The sequence below is a fragment of the Mustela putorius genome, unplaced genomic scaffold, assembly GCF_011764305.1.
Source record: "Mustela putorius furo isolate JIRA1106 unplaced genomic scaffold, ASM1176430v1.1 tig00000083_pilon_pilon_pilon, whole genome shotgun sequence".
NCBI lineage: Eukaryota > Metazoa > Chordata > Mammalia > Carnivora > Mustelidae > Mustela > Mustela putorius.
This window is the reverse complement of record NW_025421273.1, coordinates 7,650,199-7,673,852: the sequence shown is the minus strand read 5'-3', so window position 1 is coordinate 7,673,852 and position 23,654 is coordinate 7,650,199. Positions and strand designations below refer to the sequence as shown.

Below are 23,654 nucleotides of genomic sequence, written 5' to 3'. Positions count from 1 at the left end.
GTTGGTGCTATTATAATGGGACTCTTCCCTTCTATTATATTTTTTGCTGGATAAGCTATTTTAACCTTACCTTTTGTAAATTCACAACAGACTAGAATATTTATCTAATCATTCATAGTTTGATGTTATAATCTAGCTTTTTTTCTTTTTTTATACCTCACCCCACGTGAAATAGAAATAAATAACAATTTAATGATATGTCAAATGTGATTGTGTATTTTCAAAATCTGTATTATTTTAATTGTCAAAATTATTTAATTATATATAAATTATTTAATTATATTATTTTAAAATTTTCTAATAGGATATTTATTATTAGGAGCTTCATAATTCAAATACCTTCTTTAAAAATGATGAACATCATTCTTTGGAAAAAATGGCATAATAAGGATTAGTCTTAGCTCTCAACTTACTTCATAGTGGATAAGAGACTGTATCATATAAAAAAATTTAAGCCTTTGATAATAGAGTAAGTATAAAATAGTAAGTATAAAAATATATATATAGAAAATTATCAGATATTTGTTTTAGTAAGTATGAAACTGATATATAGAAAATTATCAGATATTTGTTGGCCTTAATTTATAATCATGTTTTGTGTATTTTAAAATCGTATACAGATAACTTTCTGATATACTAATATTTTGTTTTAGAAGAATGAATAACTATTTTCCTTTCCTTTTTTATCATATACTGTAGACATACAATGAATTTGGAGGCAATAGATTTGAGTTTGAAGCCTCATTTATTTTAAAGATTTTTATGTATTTGAGAGAGAGAGAGCGCGCACGTGCAAGCAAGGGGTGAAGGAGGGTGAGGGGCAGAGGGAGAGGCAGACCCCCCGCTGAGCAGGGAGCCCAATGCTGGGCTCATCCCAGGACCCTGGGATCGTGACCTGAGCTGAAAAACAGACACTTAACCAACTGAGCCACCAGGCACCCGTGAAGACTCAATTCTTATCAATAGTTGTAACAATATGGATGAATCTCTAAAGTTGCATTATGCTAAATGAAAAAAGCCAGATGCAAAAGACTATATACTGTATGATTCAATTTGTATGGAATGCTAGAAACGGCAGATCCTGATATCTCATGATGATTTTAATTTGCATTTCTTTAATGACCAATGATGTTGAGCATCATTGCTAGTTGCTTGTGTGTGTACATATATAAAATACATAGATTTTTACAAAACGCAGATTTTAATGAAATGTATGTATATGTTTTGTGAAGTGTCTTACTGAGTATTTGACCATTTAAAAAATGGGTTGTTCACCTGTTAAATATTTTGAGTTGTTATAATTCCATATATAGTCTGACTGCAAGTCTCATCTTATGGCTTTCTCTTTCATTTTTAAAATTTCATTCTCTTTCAATGAATGAAAGATTTTAACTTTGATAGAGTTCACTCCACCCAAACTCCACTCTATCCATATAGTTATGTCAGTGGTTAGCTCAGTATTCAGTGATTTTATGAGAATATAAATGCTATTTCCACTTAAACTACATAATATCCTTTATTTTTCCTTTATTATACAACTTTTTTTGGAGGTTTGTTTTTCTTTTAAGATTTTATTTATTTATTTGAGAGAGAATGAGAGAGAGAGAGCATGAGAAGAGGGAGAAGCAGATTCCCTGCCAAGCAGGGAGCTTAAATGTGGGACTCAATGCTGGGACCCCAGGATCATGACCTGACCGAAGGCAGTTGCCCAACCAAAGGAGTCACTGAGTCACCTCTTCTTTTGGAGTTTTAAATTGATTTTATTTCAATGTACTTATCACTAATTCACCCTTAGATTCCCTGTAAATTATCTAAATCTGTTCTTGGTATATTCAGACATTTAAAAATCATGGATAAATGATGAATATCGTCAAGTGCTTTCTACATTTCTACTCCTTAATCTTGAAAAATACCTCTTCTTCAGCCCTCTGACCAGTTCTAGAAGATATCTTAAGAACCGGGGGGTTGATTTTCCTGTCTTCTATATCCCAAATCTATATCACACTTGGTCTACTTGTTTGTTTAGTAAAGCACATCCTCTAGTAATTTCTTGAGAAAGACTGTGTAGGAAGTGAATTCTTGGAGAAGTAAAACATCTTGAAATTACTAGAGTCTGTCAAACTTAATTGTTAGATTGGCTACGCAAAGAAATCTGAATTCTGATTCTTGAAGGTATTCAAGAGTGTAACCAATGAAAAGTAATTAAAGCCATTTTAATTCCTGTTTCTTGGTATAGGAACAATTTTCCCATCTGTAAACCTTTAATATTTGTCTTGTATTTATTTAAGGTTCTACAGTTTCATGACGATGGGTCTATTTTTATTGATTGTGATTCATATTTGGTAGAGCTTTTTAATGTGAAAACTCATATTTGGATTCTGGAAAATATTCGCAAATTATTTTATTGATAAATTTTCTCCTCTATTTTTTATGTTCTTTTTAAGGATCCCTATTTTGACTGTTGAATTCCTTGGATTGATGTTCTCTCTCTCTCCCCTACTTTCTCCTTCCTGTTTTCTTTCTATTTGCTTCACTTTCTGAAAATTTTTGTAAATTTCGTCTTAAATCCTTTTTATTAGTGCTTTTTTGGGAGGAGGGCAGTTTTCATTGATTGATTATTGTTTTTGTTATTTTAGCCTTAAAATAAGTTCTTGTTCTTAGACAAGAACCCCTTTTGTGCTCCTAATGCCATTGTCCCCTCTTTCAACACTCAGTTCTTATTTTATGATCGAAATGCTTGCACTTAACCCTCTGAGGATTTTAATAGTTCTTTTTAAAGATTTTTTAAAAAATTTCTTCTTCCTGTAAGTTTCTGTTTCCTCCAAGTTGTTTTTTGTTGTTGGTGGTCTCTGTTCCTCAAGTTGCTGAAGGTTTTTCTCATGTATGTAGTGATACAGATTGTACGTTCAAATGGAGAAAGCTGGTGGGAGGCTCTGAGCACATGGCAGAACCTGTCAGTTTCACTGTCGGAGTCGGAGTGGCTAGGCTCTTTCCCAGAGAATCACCTGTGTTAGTGCCTCCCAGTCTTGCTGCGTGGGCTAGTCAATTTGCTAGAGAATCTGGGAGCCAAGTGGGCAAAGATAGCTGGGCTTTCGGTGTTCACTTTGTCAATATTTACTTATTTGTTCTGATTTCTTCTTCTCCTCCTTCTTCTTCTTTTTTTTTTTTTTTTTTAGATTTATTTATTTATTTATGGGCAGGGAGCCACAGAGGGAGACTGGGAGAGAGAATTTCAAGCAGACTCCCTGGCAAGCCCGACGCAGGGCTAGACCTCACAACCCTGAAAACACGACCCTGAGATCATGACCTGAGCCAAAAATCAAGACTCGGACACTTAACGGACTGAGCCACTCAGGTGCCCCTATTTGTCCCATTTATCATTATTATCCTTACCCTGGTTTGAGTCTAGACACATACCCTGTGTTTGCCTTTTCAGAGAATTATCCTTCGGGAGTGAAGAAAAGATCATCACCTGGTTCCGAGGATATTTAGAGCTTAACCCACCACTGCGACTTGCAAGCCATCCTCTTAGTTCTACCCCCTCTTCACCTCCGTTTCTAGCAGTAGGAGGGTGGTTCTGCCCTTGGGATTGTGCTTCTCTGCTCCCCACTGGCAGCTTGAGACACAGCTCTCTCACACCTCCATTTGGTTGCCACGGTCTGCTTTGCCATTCGGTCTGTAAGGTCATGCATCTTCAGTGGGCCCTTATGTGAAGTGTGATTTCTAGAAAGAGTGAAAGTAAATACTTGTATCTGATTCACCATCTTTATGGGGCATCCTGCTGGTTCATTCTTGAACTTTCACTTTTTGGCTCATTTGTTTTTTAACTTCCAGAAATAAAATCTTAAATTTCCAGGATTTTCAGTTGATTCTTTTTATATACACAATATCCTTCCTATCATTCAGAGAAAATTAATTTACACTTAAACAGTAGTATATTAGTATATGTGTAATTCATTACTTTAGCTGCTTCTTATACTTATTGTCTGTTGTTAATTCTACATCACTGCCATCCTCCTTTCCACTCTGCTTCTCACAGTAAAATTGGGGGAGTCCACCTCACAGACTGTCTTTCCCTCACAGAGTGCTGGGGTAGGTTGTCAGGGAGAGGTACTCTCAGTAGACCTGGAAGATAGCGGCCAAGAGGGCAAGAGATGCCTGCTACAGACAGGAATTTGAGTTCACACTTGCTGCCTGGCCAGCTGAGATCCCTGGTGGCTTCTCCTGGCTTCCAGGGTTCTCATAATGGCCCGATATTCCACTGAGAATTTCCAGTTTCCAGAAGTGGCTTCTTGACATTTGCTCCCATGACCCTTCTAAGAGTTGAGTTCACCTCTAGTTCACTCTAGCTGCATGAAGCAGATTTCTTTCTTCCAAATACCTCAAGTGGCATCAGTTTCCTTGACTGAACTCAGATTCTTGGGATCTGCTGCTTCTTGTGTTTCACATACCCTCAAACTTAAATTTTGTTTCTTACTTATTGAAACTCTCTGTTGTTTTGTCTGTGAATGTTGAGTCTGTTTTCTGTAGACTTTCTCCAGTAATTATGGGAGGAATGGGCAGTCCAGGGCTCACTCTGTGCAGAAGCTTTTCTTCTGAATAGGGAAGACCCATTCTTTTTGAGTCTGGTTTTCTTCTTCATAAACACCTGTAGTCTCTGCCCTGCTGGGCAATGTCATTTGATATCTGCTGCTTGGCCTAAGCATGTATGTTCCAACTCTGACTCTGCAACTAATTCCAGTGCCCCTACCTGTTCCCCTGTAACCATCAGCTCTGAGCTTGGGTCATCCTTAGAGCCACGCCCATCTTTCTACTAGCTGGCTCCTGTGTGGTTTGGAATTTGAATTCCTCCCCTTCTAACCGAGCCTCATCTGCTTCCCATTTAACATTCCGTCTGTATGGTTTGTATGGATGGGAGTGTGTTCATGCCGAATTACCTTTTGACACTTCAATAGTAAAAGGGGCATATAATATATAATCAAAAGTATGCATTATTAATACACATACCACTTCAAGGAAATGTGGCTGCATTTCCATGAAGGTGACCCTGCATTCTATGATTTTCAGTTAGACCTGCCTCATGTTAAAAGGTGTTTTTCTTTTTTTAATGGGACTGAGATGGGCAAAAGCTTGAAGAAGTTAGCTCAACTGGTAAATTTCCTGGGAGCCTTTATCTGTTGTGCTCTCAGTCACCTGTCTTTCTCTTTAACTCACTTATTTCAGTTGTTCCTTCAAGAACAAGAAGACCACCACCACCACCTCATAGTTTCCCTCCCACATTAGGAATTTGAAATGCCTTCAGCATCCTCCATTGCAACCACATTTCCCTGTCCAAAACAGTTTCAGGGAAATAATGAGCTGCCTATTTGCTAAGAATTCTAGATACTTAAAATTAGATGTTTCCAAACTGAGGAAAGAGCTGGAGAATAGATTACCCCTTTTATTTTCCAAGGCTGTATTTAAAAATGGAATAAAATTTAATCATATAAAATTTTTAACTTTGTTTATATTTTTCAAGCAATATGCCCATATCTGGCTAAAAGTGAATAAAAAGGAGCTTATAATAAGATGCAACAACCCCCTGTACTTCCCCAGCCTTATCTCATTCACCAGAGGCAATGACATTTCATCATTTCTGATTTAAATGCCTTTGATAGTTTTCTTTATATTACTAAATAGTACGCTTATGCTACGAGTTTTTATTTTATCCACATTATTTTTCCTGCAGTACAGATGCATATTTAGCTCAGATACTTGTTCACTTTTATTATGTCTTAGTCAGTTTCGGCTGCTATGACAGAAATACCACAGACTGGGTGGCTTACACAACAGAAATTTATTTCTCATAGTTCCAGGGATTTGAAATCCCAAGATCAGGGGGCCCACCTCCTGGTTTGTAGACAGTTGTTTTCTGACTGTATCCTCACATGGCCAAGAGTAGAGAAAACTCTAGTCTTTTTATCCCCTTATAAAGACACTAAACTCATTCATGAACCCACTGAAACTAATTATCTCTCAAAGCTGCCATTTCCAAATACACTGAAGAATTAGGTTTCAGCATATGAATCTGAGGGAGGGGAACACAAAATTCAGTTGGTAACATGTTAATAACTTTAATTATTTTGCCCCTTTTCTAAGTTCTCTTTTCTGAAAGAATAATCAAATATTAAACTTACTGAATTGATCTCCTATGTGTCATAGCTTTTATTCTCTATTTTAAAAAAGATTTTATTTACATTTTTGAGAGAAAGAAAGCACATGAGAGAGAGAGAGAGAGCTTGAACAGGGGAAGGAGCAGAGGGAGAAGCATATTCCCCATGGAGCAGGAAGCCAGAGGTGGGGCCCCGGGCTCTATCCCAGCACTCCGGGATCATAACCCAGCTTAGCCACACAGGTCCCCCTTTCTACTATTTCTGTCACTTGTTTTTTCTGTGTACTAGATGGGTTCCTTGACTGATTTTTCTTATGAATGTTTTACTTTTATTTTGTTCCCTTTCTTCCTACCACCTATTTGTTTTGTTGGTACAATTTTCCTCAAATCTCAGAGTATTAGATCTTTTCATGAAAGATTTTAAAAGTTCTCTTCTGTATTCTGAATAAGCTGTTTTTGTTTGTTGTTGTTGTTGTTTTCAGATCAATCTCCTTGTGTGTTTTGATCTGTCTCTGTTAGGTTGCACCCTTTGCTCAAATATTTAGTGATTCTTGATGGTCTGGTGGTAATAGGAGTCTTTTATTTCCTCTTCCTCCTCTCCCCTCCCCTGACACTGCATTCATTTTCATATTCCTTTATAAAATTTAAAGGAATGAGATTTCCTGAAAGTTTTTGGTACCTGGGTAGAATTTGTCAGCTTATAAACTCTGTTTTACAGTATGTGCTTGGCTAGGTTGTGATTGTTTGTGTTGGAGTTTTTGTGGTTGTTTTTTTTTTTTTTCCCCCTGTTTTGTTTTCCCAGTGGTTTGAGAGAAGGGGCAACAACATGCCAAAATATAGAGAGCTTTGTACTGCCTGAACTAGTACATCCAGGCGGCACATTCAGCTTTCCCATGAGTTGCCTGGGCCTAAAGCCCTTGCTGCTCTTGGGACTGTGGGTGCTCCTCCCACAGACCCACTTCCTTCCACAGGGCTAGCCCTAATTTGGCTCCCATCTTTCATCAAATTTGCTGCTGTCTCCATTCTAGCCCCGTTCCTTGTGCCGAGGTCACAGATTTATCGGCTCCGCCCGTCAGTCCCCACGCTTCCATCAGATTTATGTCTCGTTAATTTAATTAAATGTCTCAGAGCCCCTTTCATTCTTTACATTGTTTGGAGTTACGTCTTTTCAGCTCACTTACTAGCATTTCAGTGGGGCCTAGCTGTCCACCACCTAGAACCAAGAGTTTGGATATTATATTTCAACTTTCTTCCATTTTTAATTTTATTAAGTAAGATAAAATTTACATTCATGACCCCAGTGAAATAAATGTCACCCTCTTTTCTTTTTAAGATTTTATTTATTTATTTGACAGAGGGAGACACAGCGAGAGAGGGAACGCAAGCAGTGAAAGAGGGAGAAGCAAGCTTCCTGCCTAGCAGGGAGTCGATGCAGGGCTCGATCCCAGCACCCTGAGTTCATGACCAAGGCGAAGGCAGATGCCTAACCCACCGAACCACCCAGGCACCCCTCCCCTCCTTTCTTTAACTATGTCCAACATATCAACAAGTGTTGCTACGCTTTCCTTAATATTCATTTCATTACCTCTTTAAAAAATTTTTATGTAAAATTTGTTCCTTAACCAGTTAAATTATATATTACACTTCTCATAAAACTTTAAAATGTAAGGTAACTTTTCTATAGCTCATTAAGGAGAAAAAGAGTTTGGTTTATTTCTAGTCATCCAGCTTGTAGCTCAAAAATAATAATTCAATAAACAAAAAATTTTTCTTAGTGATAAATTTCCTAGGGTTTTAGTTTTTTAAAAATTTGCCTATGTCATTTGTTTAAATGTTCTTTATCATTTCATGTTCTTAATCTATAATAAATATAAAAGAAATTTATTTTAGAAACAGCTGAAATATTTCTGCATGAATAATTTCTGAAAACTCAGATAAGACACTTAAAGTTTGGGGGCACGTGAAGGTCATAGTCAGTTAAGCATCTGACTCTTGGTCCCAGCTCAGGTCATCATCTCAGGGTCCTGGGATGGAGCACCCTCAACTCTCTCTCTCTCCCTCTTTAATATAAGTAAATCCTAAAAAAGTTACTTGAAGTTTTTCTGTTCATAAGCAACAAAATAGTGTGTTTCTGTAATTTACTAGTGCTTCATCTTATATGAAAAGTTATTTTTGTTTTACTGGAGTGTACTGATCAAAGGGCAAAGTGTTTCGAGGTGTTAGAAGTAGGATTACCAGATAAACTACAGGATACTCCACTTAACCTCGAATTTAGTTGAACAATGACTTTCTTTTTTTTTGTATCTATATATGACCCGTTCTTTTTTTTGCTGTTGCTACATTCGGTATGCCTACTTGCAGGTGATGGAAAGAAAGGAAGTAGATAGATATTTCCCATCAAAATGCTCTAACTGAATTGAGTTTATGGTTTTGACTTTTATTAAAGAACGATGTATGGCATATTTGCATTTTCTTCAAAACAGGTATTTCAAGTTTTATGTTTCTTTTCTATGTAAAATACATGTGACGACGTTCTCTTAGAATTTGGAGCTAGAGAGGCAACTGGGTGGCTCCATCAATTTAAGCATCTGCCTTTGGCTCATGTCATGATCCCAGGGTCCTGGGATCAAACCCTGTGTCAGGCTCTCTGCTCAGCGGGGAATCTGCTTTTCCCTCCCTCTCTGCCCCTGCTTGTGCTCTCTCTCTCTCTGTCAAATACATTTTTTTAAAAAAAATTTTAAAGAATTTGGAGCTTTAAAAAAGATACTCTTTCCCAAAGAATTGTCATGATTCCTTTTGCCCGTTGTGGGTATTTTGTTCCTTTTGACTAATAAGAAGTTCAAAACTAATTTCATGTGAGATGTAGTACTCATATTCACAGCAAAATTTCTTCAGTTCTAATTTTATATTTAGGATTTTCTTTCATATATTAGTGTTAAAAGATATTATGTCTTTACTTAGTTATCTTAAATCTTTTCAGTATTTATATTTTAAATTATAAACAGTAAAATAAAGTGAATATTTAAAAATATCTGTACCTTACTTATAACAGTTTGTTGGCTTTAATGATAATCCAACAATATGGATTTCCCAGGTATCCCAGTGATAGAAGACTACTTTCAGTAATTTTAACACCAGGACAATATTAATAATACATCTTAAGAACCATGTATTTTGCCAGTGTAAAACTATCTTCTCTATTTATAAAGGGAAAGTTTGTTAAAAGGACAGAATAATGAAAGAACATCATTCTCAAAAATTTTCATGAAAGTAATTCCATCTTTGTGAATGTTATTTCTGCATGCTACAGGTTTTTTGTTTTTTATTTCAGAAAATATGAAGATAATAAGCATAACAAGAAAAAAACCCTATAATACCTTGGAACCTCAGATAACCTTGCTTTCTCATGGCCTCTTTCAGAAATTATAATAATGAAAATGCATAATTGTATAGAAGAGGAGAAAACAATAAACTACTAGAATTGAAAGTACTAAACTACCTCTTACATCAAGAAAAATTAAAATATTTATGATACTTATACTATTACTATTATAATTTAATTTAAAAATAGTAAAAGCAGGGAAGTTTTCAAAATTAAGAAATGTATTTTGTTAACTTAGTGATGCTGTCACATAATCTCATTAAATAAATATCTACAAGTTTAGAAAATTGCCATTGCCACAGACAAGTTCTGTGTATATTGGAGTATGTTCTTATCCATTTTGTTAGGACATCTAAAGAAATAGAAAGCACAATTTAAGCAACCCTGGCTCTAAATATTTAAAGATATCTTCTTTTAAATAAATTAATTTAAAACTATAAACTTACCATGAAGTGCCATTGAATTACCAACCTCTTGATATTTAGATATACTGATAGTCATTCAGTTCTAAAGATTTATAATTTCTCTTATTATTATCTTTTTAGCTCTGGGGGTAGTTGGTAGTTTTGTGGGTTTTTTTCTTTCAAATGTATTGGTTTTTGCCGTCTTTTACTGTTGATTTCTTATTTAATTACATTGATATTAGTGGATTTTATCTGTGTGATGATTTGAGAATTGTTATGAATTGTACACCCCTTTTCAAATATGTTGCATTCATTTGTTTTTTATAAATGTTAGTTTTGTGCTTTAAAAATATCTTTTTAAAAATATTCCTATTTATTGGGTAAAGGACTCTTATATGAGGCTTTTTAATTTACATTTTCAAGTTCTTTTAATTCTAATGAATTTTTGTCTGCTTGAATGATCTATCAGTTTCTTAGAGAAGTCTATTAAACTCCCCTATTTCTTCTTGTTATTCTTTTAGGTTTTATTTTATTTGTTTTGAGAAATAATAAGAGATGTTTCTTCTTTCTCCTGATTCTTCAATAATATATGAAAATCATAATTTATACTGCTAATGTATTAACTGTCCTTGACTGCCAAGACTTTACATATTGACCTCAGTCTAAACTGTGTCACATACCAACATATAAGGAGTATATGAAAGCTGAACCATTCACAGGTGTCTATTACATTCTCCACTTTTAGAAGAGAAGCAGCAATATGTCAAGTATATTTCAGTAAAGCTGAGGGGGTAACAACAGCAAATGTGACTACACTCTTGGGTAAATAGGAGTTAACCCTCTACCAGCCTAGGTGGGTAACAGTATCTTGGGGTTTGTTGTATACTTCTATGGACCTTCCACTCTGTGGCAGAGTTGCAGCAATTATGAACAAATAATGGGAGCTAAACCTGGGCAGACATTTTCCCACAAAAACTAATTACGTTTTTCCCCTTAATTACCTTTTTCCCTCCTAGTTACATTTTAGATGCTATGTTATTAATACTATTATTATATTAGTATTACATTATTAATAATATTAATATTATTACTCATATTAATTGCCAGTCATAGGCAATGAATTATGAGGAAATTTATATGAGCTGATAGGTTTGTGTTTTGCCAGTATAAGTTTTCTTTCTAGAAGCCCAGATAAAATGAAGATTTTTTAGGAGGATTTGGTTTACTGGAATTATTATGAATAGAGACAGAAAGCATAAACCAGTGAATTTTGATGAAGAAGTAGAGAAAGCTATTGAGAAATAACAAGCACAAAGAGACATTAAGCCTAGATGATTACACAAGGGAATTTAGCTAAACTTTGCGAAACCAGATAGTCCCAGTGTTTTAAAATTGTTTGAGTATAGCAAATAATGGAAAAGTTACCAACTCTTTTAGTGGTGGAAGTGTAACATGGATACCTGGTCCTGATAATGATAGCACAAAAAAAAAAAAAAAGAAAAAGAAAAAGAAAACCACAGACCTATATGCAGTATTAGAGATAAATTCCTAAGCCACATTAAGAGAGCAACACACCATGACCTGGTTTTTTGATACTAAGTGGGTAAGGATCTGGATAGGATTCTTACTGATAGGACTCAGGAGAAAAATCATATGATTACTTCTGCAGAAAAATGCAACACCTATTTTCTGTAAGAATATTAAAGAAAATTATAATGAATGGATACTTTCTTAACATGATAAAATTAAGGGCCAGATAAACACATATGAACTATATATGTACTAAAAATTATTTGTTCATATGAAATTAGAATCTCATTGTGTCCTGTATCTTAACTTAATAGTTCTAGGTACAGTGTATATACCTCAATTCTAAAAATGGTTATTTGATGGGGAAACACTGGAGGCATTTCTACTAGCATCAGAAACAGCAAATGAACCCCACTATCTCCAGGACTGTTACATTGTTCTGGCAAGGTTAGCCAATGAAATTTGAAAAGGAGAAAGAGTTATAGGCATGAGAATTGGAAAAAAGCAGTTCTATTTGAAGATAGGATGATAGTATATGTGGAAAAACTCAGGGGACTTAATCACAAAACTAATTAAAATAATACTGTGAGATATTGGGATATAAGTTTAGCAGTCAAAAGTGAGTAACTTCTTAAAAGTGATATAAACCCTTAGAATATATTACAAATGCGAAAAACCTCTTTTATAATATCAGTGAAAAAGACATTTAGGAATAAATCTAAGAAGAAATGGACAAAACCAAGAAACTTTTGCAAGTGATAGAAATAGTCTATATTTTAATTGCGGAAGTGGTTTCAGAGGTAGGTACACTTGTCAAAACTCATCAAATTGTAAGCTTTAAATGAATGGTATTTAGTGTATTTGAATCTCCGTGAAGTTGATCTAAAGATAAATGTGCAAAACCTATACAAAGAAAGCTATAAAAACACTCATAAAGATTCAAGACACTCAGGCAAATAGAAAGGCTTCTCTCTTCTCGGATAGGACATCTTATCAAAATTTTAGTTCTTCATAAGGTAACTTACAATCTCATTGTGATCCCAGTAAATATGCCAACAATCTTTTTCTGCTGGAGGTCGGCATATTGATACTAAGGTTCATATGGGGAAAAAAATATCCAAGAATATCTGGAGAAGTACTCAAAAGTAAGAGCCAGGAGGGGATCTAGAACAACCAGACAGTAAAACATTTTCAAAGCCTTTATAATTAAAACACTGTGGCACTTTGTACCAGCATTTGGGTAGACAAATCACTGAAATAGAGTAGAAAGTCCAGAAATAGACTCAAGTACATATGGATATTTAGTAAATGATAAAGGCAGTATCTTAAATCGCTGGGCAAAGAGATACTCTGATAAATGACATCAGGACAACTGGATAGGCTTTTGGAGACATTTTCAGCATAACAGTATTCACTATTTTTTCAGCATAACAGTATTCATTATTTTTTCACCACACCCAGTGCTCCATGCAATCCGTGCCCTCTATAATACCCACCACCTGGTACCCCAACCTCCCACCCCCACCCCCCGCCACTTCAAACCCCTCAGATTGTTTTTCAGAGTCCATAGTCTCTCATGATTCACCTCCCCTTCCAATTTCCCTTACCTCCTTTCTCCTAACTCCCCATGTCCTCCATGCTATTTGTATTTTTTTAAGATTTTATTTGACAGCGAGAGAGACCATAAGCAGAGAGAGACCACAAGCAGGAAGCGAGAGAAGCAGGAGAAGCAGACTCCCCACCGAGCAGGGAACCTGATGGAGGGCTCAATCCCAGGATCCTGGGATCAGGACCTGAGCAGAAGGCAGATGCTTAACCAACTGAGCCACTCAGGCTCCCCTAGGGAAAGGTATGCTAACTATAACTCAAAATCTGGATGCAATAAAAAGGAAACATTGCCTTTAAATATAAAAATTTATTCAGCCTCACTTAGAAGTAAAAATCAAAACTACATTGAGATTTCAAAAATTGCTCCATCAAGTTGACAAAAATTCAAAAGCTTAACTGTACATTCTCTTGGGTGAGGTTATGTGGAAATAAACATTCTCATACACTGTTGATGAGGACACCAAATGATAGAACCAAATGATAGGGGATTTGGTAATATATAAGAAAACCACATAGTATTTACAACCACAGTGAGAAGCACCTCGGTGGCTTGGTGGGTTGAGCCACAGACTCCTGATCTCTGCTCAGGACATGATCTTAGGGTCTTGAGATCCAGCCCCATGTTGGCTGGGCACTCAGTGGGGAGTCGGCTTGAGATTCTCTCCTTCTTCCTCTGTCCCTTCCTCTCATTGCCCTCTCTCTTACTCTTAAAAAAAAAAAAAAAAAAAAAAAAGTGAGACCACAATGAGACGTCATTGATTGACCTCTGGAAGGATTAAGACTGGCCAAACCAAGCAATAGTGAAAAAATAGCATAACTGGAACTCTCATATATGGCGGCCAGGAACATAAACAGCTCAGCATTTTCTTAAACAGTTAGATATATGCCTACCATACATCCCAGCTATTCCAATCCTGTCCAGATTTACTGTAAAATATTAGAGCTGCACGGCAAACCATCAATGGGGCCAAGAAGCTTGCGATTCAATCCTACCTTTACATTGTATTTTTGGTGTGTTGTTTATAAGTAGAGGCTCTGAGAGAGACAGGCCTGGATTTGAACCCTATTTGTTAATCAAAGTTTCAGACAAGTAATTATCTTTTGTTCCTTTACCTGGGTTGCTGTGATGGTTAAACGAAATAATGGATATAAATCCCCTAGAGTATGGTGAGCACAATAAATGTTACCAATTCTTACTGGTCGTATTTCGGAAAGAAAGCAATGATGTTAACATTCTATAGATCTTTATCATTCACACACCCACACGAAGTAAGAAGCCTCCTTGCAGACCAAAATGACTTCTCATCTCTTAACATATAGAACTCTAGGAAAGGCCTGGGGTACTAACTGTGCACTGTTCAAAACGTGGTTTATATAAAACTCAGGACCCGCTTCTGTGCAATAGCAGGCAGAACCCCTCTGAATGCAAAGAAGACAGCCCCTCCTAGGGAGGAGAAAGCCTTCCGGCTAATGAGGAATGCGTCCAGGAGCCCGGTCCATACCACGACTGGCTGGCAGCGCTGGCGCGAGCCCGAAGACGCGCCTTAGGGCTGGCTGGACCGCTCAGCACAAGCCTCGCCCAGCAGCGCCCCTCCGCGGCGGTTGAGCCTCTCGGTGCACGCGCCTCCCGCCGCCGCCTCCTCCCAGCCTGCGCCCGCACGCGCATGCGCGGTTAGCAGTCGCTGCTGGGCGGCCGCCGGCGGGACTGGTCTGGGGAAGCGCGGGGACCAAGTGGCAGCGACTCGGACATCTGAGCTGCCACTGCCGAAAACGGACCCGCAAGACAGGTGCGTGGGCAGTGGGCCACTTGCCTGCTGCTCTTTCTGCTCGGGCTAGGGTGAGGAATGGGAGTCCTTGCTCCTACGCCCAGGGCGGGGATTCCTGGGCCGCTCCCCTCTCTTTGGCTACCCTCCAGGCTGAACAGGTTGCGGCCAGGTCGGGGGCTGGCTGTGGAGTTCGGGGCTGGAGGTGCCCCGAGCTAGGTTCTTGGGTGGGCTCTCCCGGCCTCTGGAGGAGGAGAGGCAGCCACGAGCGGCAGAAGTGGATGCCACGCCGGGTCGTTGGGTCCTCCCGAACTGCTGCGTCCACCTGCTGCGCTGAGGCTGGGGCTGGGGCGCAGGGAAGACGGGTGCCTTCTCCATCCCGGCCTGACCCCGGGGGCTAGAGCGGCCCCAGGGAGCCGAGTCCGTTATTCCAGCGGTTACTATTTCAGTCCGGTTCCAAGCTCGAGCGCAGGTGCGCGCTCAGGAGGGATGTACGGAAGGCGGGGGCGTGTCTGGGCGCCCCTCACCCTACCCGCTAGTTTTCACGAAAACGTGAGCAAAACTAAAAAAGACGCAGTTTACAATCTCTGCCTCTGTAAAGGCGAAGAGACCCAACGCTCTTAGCGCGGGGACCTGTTGTAATTCCTGGCCACTCCCTAGATGCACTGCCTGGAGCCTGGTTGTGCGCCACCAGGGAAGGAGCGGGAGGGTTGGGTTGAATCCAGTGAAGCCCTAATTACTATAGACTCATTATCGCCCAAAGCCTGTTTACGATCAATCAGACGCTTTAGCTGATTTTATTTATAGCATCGCCCAAGCAACAAGAGACTTTTGCTTGGGACTTAAAAGCAAGTGGCAACAAAGCACAAAAGGGGGAGAGAGAAAGTGGCCGTGGGAAGGAGTCTCAAATTAGGAAAAAAGTTTGAAATTTTGATTCATAAAAGCCATAAAAGATTTCGCTTGCTTTAAAATTTTTACATCACTCTAGGTCTTTTAATCACTCTAGGTAGCCTTCCCTTGGTAATGGTAAATTGGCCTCTTTTCACTTTACATTTCTGCCTTCACGTTTAGTTGGTTGAATCTTCCAATACCATTTAGACCTATCCCTAAAGTCTTAGAGCAAGATAATCTAGATTATCTAGTTGATATAGTTAATTATTGTATATGAATAAGTATGTTGATGGATGTCTAGAAACTGAACAGTGTTATAAGTTAGCTTTACTGCTTTTCTGTGCCTAGTAAGTTCTAGTGCTCTTAAGTAGAAAGCTAGAATTGTCCATTTTAATGGACCTTTTAAATCATCTAGTTTGACTCTTGCAGTTGACAAATGAAAAACAACAAGCTCCAGACAGTTTTAACCTCTTGCCTTTTCAATAATAGAACTAGGAGCTTGGTGTGAATGTGCCAAGTTCAGTGTATTTTCTATTATATCATTCTGTAGTTGAGTTCTTCCAAAAGCGGCAGGACAACTAAAAACTTTAAAAATAGTGATTTTTAAACTCTCCCTTTGAGACGTACCAGTTTTGGGTGAGTCCTCAATCAGTCACTGAAAATGATCAGCAGAAAGGCACCTCAGTTATAAGATACAGCATACAGAATAGTATTAATGTATTACATACATAGGTTGAGTGTTGAAGGGAGCGAAAGAAATTAGTCTTAAAAGGACAGATTTTATGCTGAGAACTGCTGTACATTTTTATAAACATTAAGATAAGACTGGTTTTAGAAAACTCATGCCGGAGAAAAGGTGGAGGAAAGATTTAGAGATTGGCCAGACTGAAAGTGATGAGGCAAAGTGGGAGTTTGCTAATCTATTTCAGAAATGATAGATCCCTAAATCAGGTTGTGGCTTGAGGATAGAACAAGACATTTAAGAAATGCCCAAGTGTGTTCAGCCACCAGTGACATAGGGGATCCATGAGAAAGAATAGTCTTAAGATAATGGCCAAGTGACTTGACTGGTTTAGTTGACTGGAGGTACAGTTAAGTGAGGAGGAACATTCAATAGATAGAGAAGCAGGTTTCGGAAGAAAGACTAAGTTCAAATTAGCAGAAACTTTGGGACATCCTTGAAGATGGGATAGTGATTTGAAATTACGGAGTGACTTTTGAGCTGTGGATAAGATTTGGGAGTCCTTGGCTATCTTTTATAGGTAGAAGCCAAGAGTTTATGTCATGTAAGAAGAGATCCTGGGGACAGAAACCTAAGGAATAGCAACATTTACAGAAGATTGGAGAAAATGCCTGTGTCCAAGGCTGAGAAAAGGAAGAGAGTTAAGAATCAGAAATGGTGACAATAAAACCAAGGGAGGAGATGATTCCAAGAAGGAGGCAGTCAGGAGGAGCAGTAGTCAATAGAACTGAAAATTGTTATTGTACTTGTCAATGAAGATTTCGTTTGTAGTAACAGTTTCAAAGAATCTGTAATCAAGGAGCCCAGGAATGATAAAAGTATTATTGCCATTGCTGCCATAGCAAATTACTACAAATATAGCATCTTAAAGCAATACCAGTTTATTTTCTCTAGTTCAGTAGATCAGAAGTCTGACACAGGTCTCACTGAGCTAACATTAGTGTGTCAGCTGGGTATCTTTCCTTACTAGAAGCTCTGAGGAAATTCTGCTTCCTTGCTCATTCAGGTTGGTGGCAGAATTCAGTTTCTTGTGGTTGTAGGACTGAGGTTCCTGTTTCCTTGTTGACTGTCAGCTGGGGGCTGTTTTCAGCCTCTGGAGACCTTAATTCCATCTTTAAAGCCCCTTTTGCTGTGTGAGGTAAAATTCACAAGACCCCAAAATTGGGGTGCAGATATCTTTAGGGGATCAGTATTCTGTCTACCATAGGACATTAGAAGTATTAACAATTAATAAGAACATTTTTTCTAGCGGCATCTGTGTAGCTTAGTGGCCTAAGCCTCTGCCTTCAGCTCAGGTCATGATCTCAGGGTTTTGGGATCGAGCCCCAAATCAGGCTCTCTGCTCAGTAGGAAGCCTGCTTTCCCCTCTCTCTCTGCCTGCCTCTCTGTCTACTTGTGATCTCTCTCTCTCTCTCTCTGTCAAATGAATATATAAAATCTTTAAAAATAACATTCTTTTTAGCTTTTGTTAGGGAAAGGAGATACCTAGAGACATTTATGTTATCCAATATGTGATCGTTATAGTTCCAGTAGTAAGCCAGCTATTTTCTTAAATATCCTGAAATTTATGTAAGCACTCTGTAAAATTTTAAAGGATCATAGTAATGTATTACCATGAACTTGTTGGTAATTGTATTTTTATATTACCTAAAACTGCTTTAAAATCTTTGCTAGAGAGATTTTAAAAGCCATTTAAACTAGCTATATGTAGTTATAGTACATAAGTCTATATACATATGTACATAAGTCGTAGTTTGGATACACGTAAAAATATGGCTTTTCACATGTAAAACCTACAGAAACTGGAATGTATGTCTGAAGGATGGAATGTAAAATATTTAACCTTATATTTTATAGATCTAGAACTTTAATCCCATTTGGTAAGAATTAAATAATTAAACCTCTCACCTTAAAGCCTTAATAAAAGGAATGTATAACCTAAAACTTGACCTAACTTTGAGTCTCCCCCCTCTGTTTAGCAGCACTCTGTATTCTTGAGTAAGAACACACTTTCTTTGTGTATAAACGGATGCCAATACCTTCACCACAGAGTGCTGCAAAGATTGGGATCAATATGTTTGAAAATAGTGTGCACTCGAGACGGCACTGCTCATTCTTCCTGCCCCAATCTTCCCCTTTCAGTTCCTCATCACATGCTGGTTGCTTTGTTCTTGCCTAGGGAAATCACCCCTTTCTCTCCTTTGCATCACACTTGATTCATTAAAAAAAAAAAAGAAAAACAACCAAACCAAAAAAACCCCAAACTTTTTGAAAGATTTTATGTATTTATTTGAGAGAGGGAGAGCACAAGCAGGGGGAGCAGCAGAGGCAGAGGGAGAAGCAGACTCCCTGTTGAGCAAGGAACCTGATGCGGGGCTGGCCTGGGATCCTGACTAAGCCACCCAGGTGCCCCCTTTAAAAAAAATTTTTTTTTTTTAAGATTTTATTTATTTATCTATGTATTTAGAGAGCATGGGGGCAGGAGCAGAAGGAGAGGGAGAGAGAGAGAATCTCAAACCAACTCCACACCGAGCAGGGGATCCAGACTGGCCGCTGGCCAAATCTCAGGACCCTGAGATCAAGACCTGAGCTAAAATCAGGAGTCCGATGGTAACCGACTGAACCACCCGCGCGCTCCTGCGTCATACTTTAAATGTGACTTTCTCAAGCAGGCTTCCTCTGACCTTTCCCCTACCATGTAAATTCAGTTCTCCAACTACCAACTTTAGAACTTACTTTCCTGTCACTTATTGTGGTTTACATATTATACCTGGGTTAATTTTTCAGTGTCAGCCTTCCATCTTAGACTGTAAGCTCTTTGAGATCAAGAGCTATATATATTTTGCTAATTACTGACACAATTCCTGACACATCATTGGCAATCATAAATATTTGTTAAATGAACTTGTGAATGATGAATGTTAATATCAACTGGCTGACCTCCCCTGAATTTCTGGACACATCAGCCATCACAAAATTAACAGATCTGTTGTGCAGCTCGTTCTGAAGCATGCTAGTTTCTTGCATGAGTAAAGAGCTGCATTTCAAATGGAGTTTTGCATCATCTTTGGAAGTAGGCTGCCTTCTAAGATGCCACTGTTTCCTGCCTCTCCATGTTGGATCTCCCGTGATCCTTCAAAGTGAATTTTCTGTGTGCTACATGAATTTTTGATTTGCTACATGGAAAATTCCAAGAATGCCCTCTAATTTTGGTGAGAATTTGTCCCATTTTATTTTTGTGATATGGTAACACAAAACCTTTTATCTGATTTTTTCTGTTTACTATCTTTTCTAGCAAATTATGAGTTGGGTTATTAAAATGCAGTCTGTCTGGAGCAAAATTCTCAAGTAACTCATAAAAAGAGATGTTTCTTCATAGGTATAGTGTAGAATTAAAAAAATATGATTAATTTCTCCATACTAAATTAGATCATAAAATACAAACTTTCTAGACCATTATCTCTCTTCTCTATAGAAAAGTTTTATTATGTTACTTTTATCAATGTTTTAACAAACCTTAGAGGGCCAGTGTCTTAAATATTTACGTAACGATTTTTCTCTCAAAACAGTAGTTACAGACATCTATTGTGTAAAAATTTAGTCCATAAATTTTTCCAGCAGTTAATTCTAAAAAAACATTTTTTTCTTTAAGGATCTTGTAGACTGGGGCACCTGGGTGGCTCAGTGGGTTGAGCCGCTGCCTTTGGCACAGGTCATGATCTCAGGGTCCTGGGATTGAGCCCCGCATTGGACTGTCTGCTCAGCAGGGAGCCTGTTTCCTCCTCTCTCTCTGCCTGCCTCTCTGCCTGCTTGTGATCTCTCTCTGCCAAATAAATAAATAAAATCTTTAAAAAAAATTAAAAAGAAAAAAAAAGGATCTTGTAGACTTTTTTGGACAGTAAGAACCCCCCTCATTTTATTCCCAGCTTCCCTCTAAATGCATAGAAACCCTTTCACTAAATGTCTTGCTGTTCTGTTGCCTCAACAACAAACCCTTCCCAGCTGGTTGCTTCATAACATCTTTTTCCCTTTTTTCCCCTCTCACTTAGGAACTCATTCATTCATTTGTTCGTTCATTCATTCATTCATTCTGTGAATGTGTATCTTTTCTTATGCATCATGTGCTGGCCCTCTTGGGTGCTGTGAATACAGAAATGAGGAGTTCCCGTCTCAGCAGGCTTATATTTTTGTCTATGTTGTGTTTTGCATGATGCCTTCAGCTATTCTTTTGGAACTCTACGGAGGTAGTATAAATCCTAAGTACATAAGTAAATATATCATTCTAAAGTTTACATCAATATAATTTTGAAAATGACCTTAGTATATAATTCAAATAATATTCTTATATCCAGGATTTCAGCTCTGTTCCTCTCATTAATCTCAGAACTTCAGTAGCTTCTCACTTTGCAGAATCAGAGCCAGACTCCTTGGGCTGTTTTGTAGTACTTTGGTATCTGAACTGCCAGAAAGTTGTATTTTCAATTATTATTTCTGTTGTTATGGTTCTTTTTCTACTTTTTGCTATATTGCTTGAGGTCTTTTAATTGTTTCTAGGTTTTTCTGATTTAGGAAGAAAATACCTGGTCTTGGTCAAAAGTATGTATTAGTTAAGGTAATGCTCAAATACACAGAAAACAAAACTATCCCAAAGACCCAGCACAGTTTCTGGCTGCTGGTCTTCTGAAGGAGTGGGTGGCTGTGGCAGTTAATTGTACGTGTCTGCTTGACCAAACCACGAGGTGCCCAGATACTCAGACATTCTTCTGGGTGTGTCTGTGAGGGTGTCTGGGGATGAGGCAAACATTTGAATGATAGGTTGAGTAATGCAGATTGCCCTCCCCGGGGTGGGTAGCCTTCATCCGATCAGCTAAAATTCTAAACTAAACAGAAAGGCTGACCTTCCAGTGAAGAAGAGGAAATTCCTCCAGCCAGGTTGTCAGAGCTGGCACTTCCATCTTTTCCTGTCTTTGGACTTAAGCTGAAACATTGGCTGTGTTTGGGTCTTGAGCCTGCTGGCTTTCAGACTGAAAGTTATACCAGTGACTTTCCTGGCTCTCAGGCCTTCAGACTCAGACTATACCGGCATATAGTGGTATGGCTTTGCTGGGTCCCACCTAACTCCAAAGAAAATATAGTCCAGTCATGTCCCCTGGAAAAAGAGAAAAAAGCTTGGTGATCAGCCATCAATCTTTCTCACACTTTACAACAATTACTGGGTATCCTGCAATTGTCTTTCCTTTAGGGCTCCAGCCACCTTTGATATGGGAGTGAGCATTACTTCAGTACCAGTAAGTGAGCTGCACTTTATAATTTGTGATTGCGGGCTCACTGTGGAGATTGAAGAGGGCTTTTAGGTGATGTTGGTGAAACTCTTTGAGATCGATTGGGCTGCTTGGCCTTTGTTTCAGATGTCAGAGAGAATGGTATCTCATACTTGGCTAAAGTTACCTACACTTTAATTTATTATTGAATCAGCCCAGAAGCAGTGCAGAGAACATACACGAGATCAAAGATGCAGGAAAATGGATGCACTTCTTTCATTGAATTGCCTCCCTCCTTCCTGAGGCACGGATGATATTTGGTGATTTCAGCAATCTGTGTAGAGTAAGGAATGCACAGAAAGCTTAGAATCCTGGACATGCTAGCTTGTTTATTGTAAGCAGGGAAGTGGGGGGGGGAGTGGCATTAGCATTAAATGTTCTACCTTATACCGTATAAATGAAAGCTTGCTGCATTGAACATGCATAACTTAGAACAATTATTTATTTTTCTTATTTTTAAAAGATTTTATTTATTTATTTGACAGAAGGAGACAGCAAGAGAGGGAACACAGGCAGGGGGAGTGGGAGAGGGAAAAGCAGGCCTCCTGCCAAGCAAAGAGCCCAATGTGGGGCTCGATCCCAGGACCCTGGGATCATGACCTGAGCTGAAAGCAGACAGATGCTTAATGACCAAGCCACCCAGGCGCCCCAGGACAACTATTTAAATCATAAAGAAACAGAAGACTTGAACAATAATATATACCAATTGGGCCAAGTGGATGTATTGTATAGAACATTCCATCTAACAACAGAGAGAAAAATTAATACCAGTCAGTTGAAATAAATATTAATAACAATCTTCCTCCAGCTCATCCAAAAAACTGAAGAGCCAGGAATACTTTCAAAGTCATTCTGTGAGAGCCCTATTACCCAGATACCAAAGCCAGGCAGACACTACACGAAAAGTACAGACAATATTACTGATGAATATTGATTCAAATGCATTATTTTTCTTAAGTGCACATGGAATATTTTGTAGGATAGACCATATGTTAGGCCAAAAAACAAATCTTAATACATTTCTAAAAACTGAAATCATACAAAGTGTTTTTTTTCAATTATAATATAATAAAATGAGCAATCAGTAGCAGAAGGAAAACAGAAAAATCCATAAGTATGTGGAACATAAAGAAACACTCTTAAACAGACAAAAGGCCAAAAAGGAAATCACAAGGAAATTAGAAAATATCTTGAGATAAATGAAAACAGAAATGCAACATACCAAAACTTAATGGGATACAGTATAATTCTTGTTAAGAGGGATATACATAGCTGTCATTTACATTAAAAAATTAAAATTTCAAATTTGCAACTTAACTTTGTACCATAAGGAACTAGAAAAACCAAAGCTAGCAGAAGGAAGGAAATAATAAAGATTCAGTGAGAGATAAATGGAATAGAGAGTAGATAAACAATAGAGAAAATCATTGAAACCAGGAGTTAGTTTTTCAAAAAGATCAACAAAATTAACTAACCTTTAGCTACATTGAGTAAGAAAAAAGGAAAAAGAAGACTCAACCAAAATCTAAAGTGGAAGAGGGTACATTATACCATTATACCTGATTCTATAGATATAAAAAGGACTGTAAGAAAATACTACGGATAATTGTATGCCAACAACTGGGTAATCTAGATGAAATGGGTGAATTCCTAGAACATACAATCTATTAAGACTGAATCATGATGAAACGGGAAATCCGAACAGACCTAGAACTAGTAAGAAGAGTGAATCAGTAATGAAACATCTCCCAGCAAATAAAACCCAAGAGTGATATTGTATTCTTTATTTTGATTTGCCTCTAGCTACTCAAGTTGACTGCTTAACCCATTACTTTTAAGTATTTTGTTAACAGCGGCCCACA

General features: G+C 38.0%; 2 protein-coding genes across 9 annotated transcripts in view; both read left to right on the top strand.

The window, feature by feature from the left end:
* MGAT4D (MGAT4 family member D) overlaps nucleotides 1-10,514 on the top strand; it is a 53,298-nt gene extending 42,784 nt beyond the window's left edge. For 2 of the 7 annotated variants that reach the window (XR_006604149.1, XR_006604124.1), the window contains exons 11-12: nucleotides 320-469; nucleotides 9,483-10,513. Coding sequence is in view for 4 of the 7 variants with exons in the window: in XM_045071323.1 (XP_044927258.1) it covers nucleotides 305-319 (15 nt within the window). In the remaining 3 variants the exon portion in view is untranslated. Of the gene's footprint in view, nucleotides 1-304; nucleotides 470-9,482 lie in introns of those variants that run through there. The other 5 variants (XM_045071323.1, XM_045071217.1, XR_006604128.1 and 2 more) reach the window with 4 other exon arrangements.
* Nucleotides 10,515-14,701: 4,187 nt separating this feature from the next.
* Nucleotides 14,702-23,654, top strand: part of CLGN (calmegin) — a 57,712-nt gene continuing 48,759 nt past the window's right edge. The window contains exon 1 of one of the 2 annotated variants that reach the window (XM_045071132.1): nucleotides 14,702-14,862. The gene's annotated coding sequence lies outside the window, so the exon portion shown is untranslated. The remainder of the gene's footprint in view (nucleotides 14,863-23,654) is intronic. The other variant, XM_004768475.3, reaches the window with a different exon arrangement.